The sequence below is a fragment of the Ctenopharyngodon idella genome, chromosome 2 (assembly GCF_019924925.1).
Source record: "Ctenopharyngodon idella isolate HZGC_01 chromosome 2, HZGC01, whole genome shotgun sequence".
In the NCBI taxonomy this organism is placed as follows: Eukaryota; Metazoa; Chordata; class Actinopteri; order Cypriniformes; family Xenocyprididae; genus Ctenopharyngodon; species Ctenopharyngodon idella.
The window spans coordinates 3,531,222-3,544,543 of NC_067221.1; the positions used below are offsets into that span (position 1 = coordinate 3,531,222).

Sequence of the window (13,322 nt, forward strand, 5' to 3'; positions counted from 1 at the left end):
GCAAAACATGACAAAACATGTTAAATGACTTACAGAGCTCTTCTGGAGGTTTTGATGACTGCCGATAATCTAATGAGACACTCGTCTGATTTCTTGAATTTCTGAAGCTCAAACTCCTCTAGCTCTTCCTCTGATGTCAACAACACAAAGACCAAAGCAGACCACTGGGCAGGTGAAAGGTCACCAGATGAGAGACTTCCTTTGCTAAGGTGGGTCTGAATCTCCTTCACCAGAGTTTGGTCGTTCAGTTCATTCAGACAGTAGAACAGATTGATGGATCTCTCTGCAGACAGATTACCTTCTAATTTCTGCTTGACATACTGAACTATTTCCTTGTTGCTCTGGTCATTGCCGTCTTGCTGTGTCAAGAGACCCCGTAAGAGTCGTCGATTGGACTGGAGTGACAGACCGAGGAGGAAGCGAAGGAAAAGGTCCAGGTGTCCATTGTCACTCTTGAGCGCCTCGTCCACTGCAGTCTTCAGAAAATCAATCATGGTTTCATTTTTGCTTTTCTGTTCTGTAGACTCATGAACAAACATACTTTTCTTGTTGATGTCTAGAAACAGATGTGCATAAAGGGCTGCAATAAACTCTTGAATGCTCAAGTGAACAAAGCAGTAAATGGTACCAAGAATGATCCCTGTTTCCTCCTTAAAGATCTGGGTACACATGCCTGAGTACACTGATGCCTTATAGACGTCAATACCACAGGCTTCCAGGTCTGTGTCATAGAAGATCACGTTGTTTCTTTCCAGCTGATGAAATGCCAGTTTCCCCAGTGAAAGGATGGCGTCTTTATCCCAGGAAACATCTGCTGCGTATTCTCCATCATATTTTCGGCGGCTCTGCTGGATCTGAAAGCGGAGAAAGTGTGTGTACATTTGTGTCAGAGTCTTGGGAGTGTCTTCAGTATTTGATTCCTGTAGTGTTTTAGAGATCTCATCAGCCTGATTGTTTTTCACATCATTATTTCTTTTCTCCTCCAGAATGTTCTGGAGAACAGTGGCTGAAATCCAGCAGAAGACTGGGATGTGGCACATGATAAAGAGACTCTTTGATTTTTTAACATGATCAATGATTGTGATGGCCTGATTCTGATCCGTGAATCTTTTTTTGAAGTACTCTTCCTTTTGTGCGTCACTGAATCCTCGTATCTCTGTCAGCCGGTCGATACAGTCAGGAGGAATCTTACTGGCAGCTGCTGGTCTGGTGGTGATCCAGATGAGAGCAGAAGGAAGCAGATTTCCCTTCATGAGGTTCGTTAGGAGAACATCCAGAGAGGCTGGTGACGATACATCACACCACGTCTCATTACAATCAAACTTCAGAGGAAGGCGACATTCGTCCAATCCATCAAGGATGAACAGGACTTTGAATTGATTCCTTCTTGTAAGGTTCAGTCCTTTTGTCTCTGGGAAAAAATGAGTTATAAGGTCCATCAAACTTAGTTTTTCTTTCTCCTTTAAGTTCATCTCTCTGAATGGAAGAGGAAATATGAAACTGATATCTTGATTTTCTTTTCCTTCAGCCCAGTCCAGAACAAACTTTTGCACAGAGACTGATTTTCCGATGCCAGCGACTCCTTTTGTCAGTACAGTTCGGATCTCCTCGTCTTGTTCAGGAGCTTCAAACAAATTTGTGCATTTAACCTGAATCTCTTGAGATTCATGACGCCTGGAAGCAACTTCAATCTGTCTGACCTCATGTTCAGTATTGACCTGTTCACTGCCACCCTGAGTGATATAGAGATCTGTGTAGATGTTATTCAGAAGTATGGAGTCACCATGCTTCGCAATTCCTTCAAACACACATTGATACTTCTTCTTTAGGCCACATTTTAGCTGATGAATGAAGAGCAGCTCATCTAAACACAGGAACAAAAATTAGATAGTTTTAATCTTAATTTATAGTTTTATAGATAGTCTACATTAATAAGTGACAATCTGACAGATGGTCATGAGTCTCTGACCTTCTAGAGCATCAGCAGCTTCATCTTGCTTCATCTCTCTCAGGTAATGTAGTGTGAGATCAAGAGCTGCTGCTTTGATACTGCATCTATTCTCATTAAAGTCCTTCACAAAGTTTTCTGTGTTCTCATGTTGTAATATTTTCTTAAACTTTTCCAGCTCTTTCTTCAGAAATGTGATTATTTTGCTCTCAAGATCCTACAAACAAAAGTAAGAAAAAAGACAGAATAACACAATTTAAACCAATTTGTACATCTACATTTGGTCAACACTGTTTATTCAATAATTATAATACCGCAAAAATAAAAAATCCAATTAAAAGACTAACATGCTAACCAGCTGTTTTTTTTCACAAACAGAAAAACAAATGTGCTTAAAAGGAAAATTAAGTGATCAAGATTAATTAAATTAAATTTTTTTGTTCAATAACAAATAATATTTGTTTGGTATAAATATTAAACATTTATGAAAATGTGTTTTCCTACCTGGAAGATCCACAGGAGATTGTCTTTGAAATTCTTGTGGTTCCTGTGAGTCTGAACGTCTGAGTCTAATGTCTCATATTGAAGCCTGTAATCAAATAAATACAATAAAATAAAATACTGATATTAATATTTTCTTGGCAAAATATTACAGAAAGCTAGAAAAAAAACATTAACCATGAAAACTTTGATAAATATTTGATCTAAAAATGTTCCATGATTTGTATTCACTGATACAACTTTTTAAACACAGTCAATGTGTGACCAAAAATTAGAAACATTAAATACCTTTTATTAGATGATGGTTTTTCCCCACTGAAGTCTGGTCCTTCTCCTTTTGACCGGTCACTCTTCAGAGACACAGAGCTGGACACATGTGAGCCTGATCTTACACTAATGACACAAAGAACAGAGAGAAAAACACTTTAGTAAAGGAGATACTTTAGTCTCATTTGAAAAGGTTTAATGTTGCAATTAGTAATTAAATGCAGTATAGCTGTGCATTTGTCCATTTATGACTATGGTTGGATGGATGGATATTTACACGTTTAGTTGCATGATTTATTTTCCATAGTGAATTTATGCCTCCTTGTGTTTGACTGTGTAATTGTGTTACTGGAATGAGTTTCATAAGGTTCCCAGGAATTGAGTTTTATTGTGACTTATTGTTTTATTCAGTCAAGTTCAATCACATACACCACTGTGGACAAATAATTCAACCCTATAAAGTAAACACACAAAATACCTTTTATTAGAGGATGGTTTTTCCTCACTGAAGTCTGGTACTTCTCCTTTTGACCGGTCACTCTTCAGAGACACAGAGCTGGACACATGTGATCCTGATCTTACACTAATGACACAAAGAACAGAGAGAAAAACACTTTAGTAAAGGAGGTTCAACTGTGTCTGAAACACATCCGTGTCTTTATCTAATCCTCCACAGAAATGCACACACTCACACAATTTACAGTTTTATAGTTAACAATCATTTATTTTACCGGCTCACAATGGATTAACGATTTCTTTAATGTACATGAGTGAGATTAAATATGTTGATGATTTAAAAAATACTTGACTCTGATTTAAGAGAACATGTCAAGTTTTTGTTTATTGACAGAAATGGAGAGCAGAAATGTGTGTGTGACACAGTTTTGTTAGCATACTTCAATTAAATTAAGTGTATAGTTGTTTCCTAATGTCTGTCAATAATTTTATGATCTAAAAACCAAAGTCATGTATTTGGATTAATTCAGTGTGGTCGCGTCTAGAAGGAAATTAACAAATTATTAACTGTGATATTGTCTATAGAGTCCTGTGACAAACAGAGTTTTATAGACAATGTCAGAGTTAATTTAAGAAGTTCAAAATTGAAGAAATATAAAACAATGCTTAAAGTTTTGTTATTCACAGGAAAAAACAACTCCAGTAGAGTTTAAAATGATTGTGTGAAACAGACGCAGTCTTACCTGTGTTTCTCTGAGAGACTCATCTTAGAGAGAGAGTCCTTTCCTCGCTCCTCTGATCAGCACTGGTTTGAGAAAACAATCAATCGTTCAGCAGGACCTGGAAATGACAAGATTTTACAGAGATGAAGAACATGGCAGTTACTGAAGAAAATAATGAAGAATGATGAGTTAGAAACAACAGCAAAAACAATGAATAAAATAAAGTGAGTTACAAATATATTGTCATGTAAAATAACTGAATGGTCTTAATAATTTCAGATTGTTTAATGAGTTTAACTGACTCATGACTCTAAATATGAATTCACTGGGAACAGAAATTTACTCAATTTGTTATATTCTCTATTGCAGTTTAATATAATTTTACAATCATATTTACCCAATCTTTATTAATTATTTAATCGTTTGTCATTTAATCATTACTTCAAGTTCACAATGATGGTTGAATTCATAATTATTTTAGAATCATTTGTACAAAGTAGAGTAAAAGTAACCTGAATTATAATGATCATACTGTATAACTACTAATCATAATTGTTATATATGAACTGAAATATTCGATTTAATAAAAAAAAAAAATAAAGTTAGGCTTCATCTACATGTCTACTGTAAATGTCTGGTTCAAAAATACTTTCGATTTCGCATCACAAAATCAACAGCCTAAACCGGAAGAGAAATCCTTCAGAAACATATTCGTTTTCAATAACCGTTTCTCAATAAGTTGATTATTGAGGGTTATTGAAAAATACACCCCCACCCCCTCACTTACTTTCTTGAAGTCTTGTCCACTACGAAGAGAAATTATAAGTATTTTATATAAACGTCCTCTTTTTCCTCCTTCTCTTGTTGTCTGTCAGCGCGAGTCGTTCTCAAAATCTCTTGCTGATCGATGAATTGTGGATTAAATATTCATAAATGACCGCGAGTGTTAGATTTGGTTATCATTGTGAATGTTTTCTGGAACATCGCAAGGATCAAATCCAGAGAGCAACATGTTTATTTGGTATCTCTGTTGATGTTGTTCACAGTGTTGTGACTTTACTTTCGTTTTCTTCTTCTTCTTCTGGTGTTAATGGCGGTTGACAGACCAACTTAAATGGTGCATTCCCGCCACCTACTGGATAGGAGTGTGGAGCGCATAATGGTTGGGAAGTTCGAAAACAATAATTAAAAAAAAAAAAATACAACTGTATCCTAAATCCTATTGATCAGTCTTGTTTGTTTTAAGAAAGTAATTAATTCATGAAATATCCTTGATTGTTTTGGGCCATTTCCTAACAGAACCTGAAGAGACAAATTATTTATTCCGAAAGATCTTAAAGCTTGAATTAGTTTAAATCACACTCTATAAGTACGTGTTCTACTGATTCTGCTTGACCACATTTATCACAGTTTCCATTTTCATGCTTCCCCATTCTATGCAGACACTGATTTAATGAACAATGTCCAATACACATTCTTGACATTAAAACATCTTCTTTCCTGTTGCCAGACTTTCTTCTTTCTAGACCTACTTTCTCTTGAATATGATGAAAGCGTCTACCTTTTGTTCCACTATCCCACTCCTTCTGCCATTTCTTTCTTGTTTCATTTGCAATTAACCCTTTTACTTCCGCTTTACTCAATGACACTTTAATGTCAATTTGTGCATGTTTCAAAGCCTGTTTAGCCAGATCGTCTACCTCCTCATTTCCTTCCACACCCATATGTGATGGTATCCATAGGAAATTTACCATAATTCCAGACTGTCTTATTCTAAATAGACTCTGCATCACTTCAAATATCATATCTTGTCTCGCTGTTGATATTCCACTTAACAAGCTATTTAAAACTGAAAGGGAGTCTGTACAAATTACTGTTCTTGTCAGGCTGTACTTCTTCTATCCACTGAAGTGCTCGAAATATTGCTGTTATCTCTGTAGTAAAAACAGATATATGATCTGAAATTCTTTTTGATATTTTGACTTTGAATTGGGGTATATAGACTGGAGCTGCTGCTGTTATTCCAGATTCAGGATCTTTAGAGCCATCCGTGTATATCTGTAATATGCTATAATATGTTTGTTCAATGTATTGCTGCACTGCTATATTTGTTAACATATTTCTTTGTTATGTTTTTCTTCATATAACCGAATGTCAACTACAGGCATAGGGAAAAGCCAAGGAGGAATTGCTGAAGTTGCCACAGAAGGGGCAATATTGATGTCACTAATTCCCATACTCCGTGCCTCCTCATTAGCAGTCCATCCAAAGCTCGATAGTTTTTTATACTCATATTCCCAGCAATCCTTCAGAACTTTCTTAACTGGATGACTATCCAAGTGTCCCTTTATATTAATCCAGTATCTCATCTTTAATTTTTCGGATATCTTGAGGCATTTCACCCATCTCTACTTGTACTGCTGTTATTGGAGATGATCTTATTGCTCCACAACATATTCGCAGTGCTTGTGATTGAATTGCCTCAATCTTTAAAAGTTGTGTTTTAGATGCAGAACTATACACCATACTGCCATAATCAATAGCTGCTCTTCTCAGTGCACAGTATATACTTTTTTTTAAGAGACTGACGACATGCCCCCCATTCAACTCCTGCCAAACACCTCATTACATTTATCGCTTTTTTACCTTTGTCTACCATTTTCTGAATATTTTTGAGTCCATCCACATTCCCAGAAATCTAATTACTGACACCTGCTCCAATTGTTGTCCATACATTTTAATATTCATTATTGGATTGATTTTTCTTTTTGTAAAACAGATCACCTGAGTTTTTGCTACAGAGAAACAGAAACCCCATTCATTAACCCAATGTTCTACTTTTTTAACAGCGTTCTGCATACACTTCTCCACATGCCCCACATTGCGCCGTCATCTGCATACAAGGACCTTCCTATCCCCGTGTCTATCTGAGTAAAAATGTCATTAATCATTAGATTAATCAGAATAGGACTGCTAACACTTCCTTGAGGTGCTCCATTCTCTATTTGACATATCTGAGAAAATGCAGAACTAACTTGTATAGTTCTTTTAAACAAGAAATTCTTGATCCAATTATACATTCTTCCTTTTATTTCCATTCCTTCTAATTTTATTAAAAGTCCCTCTTTCCACATCATGTTGTATGCTTTTTCAACATCGAAAAATACTCCTACTAACACTTCCTTGTTTACTTGTGCCTTTCTTATTTCAGCTTCCAAACAGAGCACAGAGTCCATTGTGCTTCGCCCTTTCTGGAAACTACTTTGATATGGGGAGAAAAGGTTTTTCTTCTCAATGATATGCACCAATCTGCTCATTACCATACGTTCCATCAGTTTGCAAAGGTTTGATGTTAATGCTATGGGCCTGTCGTTATTTGGTTGTGTACGATCCTTGCCTGGCTTTGCGATTGGCACTATAACACCATGCTTCCAGTCAGCTGGTAACTTCCCTGACTCCCACACCTTGTTAAAGAGGCTTAAAATTATACTTAATGATGTCTCTGATAGATGTTTTACCATCTCATAACCAATATCATCTCTTCCTGGTGAAGTTTGTTTAACCCCTGCAAGCACTTTCTTCAGCTCATACAGAGTAAACTCTGAATCTAAAGTACATCCAGATGGTCCTTTTTCTTCCAATAGTTGAGGATTCTTACTCAGGATCTGTTCCCTATACCTCCTCATTTCATCTGACAAATTTGAGTTACTGTGCACTTTAGTAAATGTTTCTGCTAGCGCCTCCGCTTGTTCGATGTCTGATATTACTAGTCTATCATTATATACAGGTATGCTGCTATTCTCTCCCATTTTCCTTATCATACTCCAAACTTCATTCATTTCAATATCTTCCCCAATATTGTTGCAAAATTCCCCCCAATAATTTCTCTTAGATGTCCGTATTACTCTCCTCACTATGGCCTGTGCTTTTTTATAATTTATAAAATCATTATGATTAAATGATCTTCTTACTCTCTTAAGTGCTTTATTCCTTTTACTAATTGTCTCACTACACTCCTCATTCCACCATGGGACGGCTTTCTTCCTGTTACCAGCCTTCTTCTTACCTATTACTTCTTTAGCAGTACTCTGAAGAACTTCACATATCTTATGATTAAAATCCTCTACATCTTCCATAGATTTAGTAAATTCAGACATTATGTTATGACATATTTCCACCTTGGCATTCTTTCCACCACAATTTGTACTATATCTAAACCGATTGTACTGCTGATAGGGAAATGATCACTACCAACTGTACTTTGATTTAATACTTTCCAATCACATTTTCCAGCTAAACTTTCAGAGACTAGAGTTAAGTCTAACATCGAGTATTTTCCTTGTGACAAATCAACTCTTGTAAATCTTCCATCATTGATACACACTAATCTCACTAATGTCTCCATCAATCCACTGTAATCTGTGTTTGTACTCCCCCATAATGTGCTGTGTGCATTAAAATCACCACACCATACCACTTTATGACTTCCATTTCCTCCAATATTTTCTAGTTTATCTTTGCTTAACCTGTCACATGGATTATAAAAGTCAATTATTTTAATACTCTGTACACCTTCCCATATTTCCACCACTGCAACCTCTTGCTCCCCATTTACCTCAACTGTTCTATACCCAATATCTTGTTTAATAAATGTTGCTACCCCACCACCATTTCCTTTATTTCTATCTCTTCTGACTGCAATGTATCCATGAATAAAAAAATTTAATTGAGGTTTAAGCCACATTTCTTGAGCACATATAATGTCAGGACTATTTTCTTGATTTGTTATACATTTTTGGAATTTTTGTCCATTGGCAATTAAACTTCTTGCATTCCATTGCAATATTTCCTTTCGTTTTCCTTTTCTTTGTGTGTTTTTCAGGAGGGTTTTGAACCAGCTGAATGAAACCTACTGTACTGGAGCGAGGATATTCTACCACATGTGTCTAAATCCTGTTTAAGACCATTTAAAGTGACATTTCAACAGTGCATTTGTTATATTCCCTGTTTCTGGACTTTAATCTAAGATCCTGAGGTATGTATTTGTTATGTACATTCAATCCTTTTGTTTTGTATTAGGACCAGATTGCTTATAGACACCAGACAGACAATGATTTATGCAACAGATTCTCTTTACTCATCTCACTTGCACAAAAATAAACGCAGCATAAATGCAGCTAGCAATTGAAATTGAAATTTGTATTAATCAAGGTCCCAGACTTGTGTAGTTCACACTTTACTGGGGACAGAAGGTAGTCTGTATTAGAGACTCTGGGAAAGTATTGCTATTTAAGAAATAATTTACTTGAGTACAAGAAGTACTGAAAAATAATATGACTTAAGTAAGAATAAATAAGTAGTTTGCTGGAAAAACTATTCAAGTTACTACGTTACAAAGTACTTTAGTATTATTATTTTTCTATTTTCACCCAAAATGAGGTGATCTTAGCAAGATGGAGAGCTAATTTCTGTTTTTCATTTCTGTTTCATTCATACTGGAAGCTGGAGGCTCACAATGCTTAGAGAAACGCAGCCCAGCATGATTTCTTCTCCAACAATCCTAAAGATCGCTCATATGATTTTATGTTTAACATCTACAACTTCACCTTTATTTAAGAAGGAGAATCTCTCTGCATCTGCTCATGTAGCTTCAATAATACAACAGACAAGTGAACTTTTCAAACAAAAACAATTAATCTGAACTTTTTATATGTATGCTTTTATTTGCATGTGAATGTAAATGTGGTGAAATTATAATTGCTAAACAAAATGCATTGGACGATCTAGACCAGAGCAAGTGAAAGACACACAAATGCGGTTAACTGGTAAAATGTTTAGTTGGTCTGACTAGAAGAGACTCCATCCACAGAACAAAGACAATATACTGTATATCTGTGCATTAACAACAGACACATAGATAACTTAATATAAAATAAAACAGAATAACAAAAATAAGCAAATATATTCTGTGCAGAAAATGTAAGAGAGATAATGTAAATGTTTGAAGTAACATGTAGACTTTATATCTTTTGACACATTTATGTGCTATACTTGACAATCACGTTTATGATTAGAAACATTTTAATCATTTTGGATGAGTTTAATCCAAACATTATTATATTTGTAGGCCTGATACTGAAGAGCCTGAAGATTTCTGCTGACAGACTCATCTGAGCTTCTTCCTCCTGTTCCTCCTTTAAATAAAACTAAACCATCATTTGTCTGAATACTAAAGCAACATTAATCATTCAATATCACATGTTTCTAATACACATGCTGCTTTATTTCATTGTGAAGTCTGAGTCTCTTCCATCTGTATGAAACACATTTACACATTAATCACACATTTATTTCTCCTCATAGACACAGTAGTGAGACTCTTCTGTGGATCACCTGATGATTACTGCTCCTCTCATGATGATTTCAGAGATTTAAACAATGATTTAAACAATCTACTAGAGGTGTTTGACGATTGATCTTCATCTACTCTGTAAGGTGAAACAGAAGAGAAAACAATCAGTGTTCAAAGTGCAAATTAGTGACTATATTTCAATCACTGCTTTCTGAGTAAAAAGAAGATACATTAAATTCCTGTAATCAGATTAATTACTGACTTTACATGATCTTGCAGAGATATTTGTGTTTTAAATATAATACATTTAAACCATGAATCATGTTGATCTGTTTGTGTGTTTGTGTTGGTGTGACTCCTATTGAGTGACTGTAAAGAAGAAACTAATGAGTGTACGGCGTATGAATAAACCACAGGGAGCAAATACAAATGATATTCTGAATTAAAACACAATCCTTTTTAAAGCCGTTTGTCCTCTAGTTTATACATGTTTGTAGGGCTCTTAGTAAATAACTGAAAGTAAAGTGAGTGTAAAGTAGTGTGACGTGTTGCTTGTCAAAGTAAAAACACACTAGAGACAGAGACATTTCTCATGTGAGGCTGGACGGCTGTGAGCTGAAGCTGAACGCACTGATTTTAGCAGGAGTGCAGCGTTTTCCTACAATCTGACCAAGTCTATTTTCAAACTGAAATGATTCACTACTGACACAGTTAATAAAGCAGGTGTTGTTGAATAAAGCTGTGACAGTGTGCTTTTGTTCTCTTTCCTCCTTTGTGTTGAACATTTTAATAACTTCACATTTTGTTCTCACACAAACACTTTGTTGCAATAAAGCTTAATGATAATTTCCTTTCATGAAAATCTGAAAGGTTTGTTCACATATCAGAGGTAAATGAAGATCTCTTTAATATCACAGTGATGTTTCCTCACCTCAGGACACAGTTTGAGTCTCGTAGCACGTGTCTGAGCCGCTGCTTTGAGTCTCCGATCTTATTGTAACTCAGATCAAGATCTTTTAAAAACTGCAGTGCTTTTGAGTTAGTCAAAGACTGAGTTAAAGAAGAAACATCTGTAATGCCACAGTCCCGTAGACTAGAAAGACACAAACAGAGGAAGAGAGATTATCTTACAAACAAATCAATAATGTGAAGAATTTTGCACAAATATAATGTGAACTCAGACTCATTGTGAGATACTGAGTATAAAGTGTTTTAGTTTAAACTGTTGAAGTGATTTTAAGCATTTTGATTCTTGTATGTGAAGAATGTTACTGACCTCAATCTCTCCAGTTTACAGTGTGAATCCTTCAGTACGTCACATAAGTGCTTCACTCCTGTGTTTCCTAGTTTATTCCAGCTCAAGTTCAGCTCTCTCAGGTGTGACGGGTTTGATTTCAGAGCTGAAGTCAGGATGACACACTGTTTCTCTGTAATACTGCATCCACTCAGACTGAAGACAGAAAGAGAAAATGACTCAAATCCATGTTCAGTTCATGTGTGAGTTAAATGAATCATGAATAAATGTCATACAGTCACTAATAAACCAGCAAAAACATGGAAACTTAATGATATAAACGAACAAACCAAGACAGGAGCATTTGAGGATACTAGTTACAATCCAAGTCTGGATCCGTCCTCACTCCCAAAAATAAGTGAATTTATCACTCTAGATGAATATATAGGATCAATATAGAAACCATAGAAAAATTAACATTTAAATGGACTATTTTCATTATTAATTTAAGAAAATTTTACACATTCATAGATTAAGTCATTAGTGTGTAATTTACAATCTCTAAATACACATTTTGTTTAATAAAAGAAGATTTAGTGAAAAGTACCATTAGTCCAGTATAAATGTAACATTTCAGAATAATCTATTTGTGTAACAGTTTTGTTGTGTTTTATTATCATGGTGTTGCTGTCTGTGTGTGTTCCCTAGTTAGTGTTCTTGGTTGTTAATTAGTTCCTGCAGCTGTTCTGTTTTACCTTGATTACTCTGTCTGTGTATTTAAACTCTTAGTTCTGTCTGTTCATTGTTCTGTTGTTTATGTTGAAGTGGTTGTGTTTTATCTCTCCTACATGTTAGATTTGTGATTAAAGACAGTGTTATTGTATTCTCCATCGTCGTGAGCTTCTTTACAACCAGCCATTTGTGACAATTTGTTACACTGTTTTTTAGTCTGTTCTCACTTCTGTCTTGTTTCACAGCAAAGATTTGTCAGATTCCAGCATATGAAACACTTTTAAACCCACAAAGTTTAAAATGCTTCAAAGTTTAATGCTCTTTTTACTGATACACATACAAACCCATTAACTAAAACCATTTCTGAATCTTTCTTCAGATGGAGATGCAGCGCTACAAATGATGTGACTTGTGCCGTTGTCTTAAAATAAACTAAGAGGTAAATATCTCCACAGACTGAAGACAGAGAAATAACAATAGTTCACATCTATGATGATCATCTTATTGAAGAGCTTCAGCAGCATTTAGTTTCCAATAGTCTGTTTTGAAACCCAGTTACACTAGTTCTGTGTGCTGAAGATACTGTTTCTTCTCTTTCATTTTTAACTATTTATTTGATGTCTCTGTTCTTTATTCTCTGTTGAAAAGGCAGATTTCTGCATATCTGTTTAACTAGATGTGACCAACAGGGAAACCCCAGAAAGTGCACTGCTATAAAGAATGAAACATAAGCTCTGCTGTCTTAAAATAAATAAACTTCAATCTCACTGTAACTGCTGTACAGTATAATGATACTAACTGTAGTTTCTCCAGCTTGAATTGTGGGTTCATCAGTAGATCACTGAGGTTTTTCACTCCAGAGTCTCCAAGTTTATTCCAGCTCAGGTTCAGATCTCTCAGGTGTGACGGGTTTGATTTCAGAGCTGAAGTCAGGATGACACACTGTTTCTCTGTAATACTGCATCTATTCAGACTGAAGACAGAAAGAGAAAATGACTCAAATCCATGTTCAGTTCATGTGTGAGTTAAATTAATCATGAATAAATGTCATACAGTCACTAATAAACCAGCAAAAACATGGAAACCTAATGAGATAAACAAACAAACCAA

The 13,322-nt window shown here is 35.4% G+C and overlaps 2 protein-coding genes across 2 annotated transcripts in view; both read right to left on the minus strand.

Annotated features, from left to right (window-relative positions):
• The window catches only part of LOC127522225 (uncharacterized), an 884,749-nt gene that overhangs the window by 670,881 nt on the left and 200,546 nt on the right, over positions 1–13,322 (minus strand). The window contains exon 37 of the mRNA XM_051911962.1: positions 13,012–13,185. Coding sequence (XP_051767922.1) covers positions 13,012–13,185 — 174 coding nt within the window. The remainder of the gene's footprint in view (positions 1–13,011; positions 13,186–13,322) is intronic.
• LOC127522272 (protein NLRC3-like) lies at positions 30–4,995 on the minus strand. The gene is made up of 7 exons (XM_051912053.1): positions 4,682–4,995; positions 3,916–4,012; positions 3,195–3,299; positions 2,738–2,842; positions 2,453–2,537; positions 1,970–2,165; positions 30–1,864 (listed from the first exon to the last, which is right to left on the minus strand). The coding sequence occupies exons 2-7, from the start codon at positions 3,936–3,938 to the stop codon at positions 30–32; spliced, it is 2,349 nt and encodes a 782-aa protein (XP_051768013.1). The 5' UTR covers positions 3,939–4,012; positions 4,682–4,995.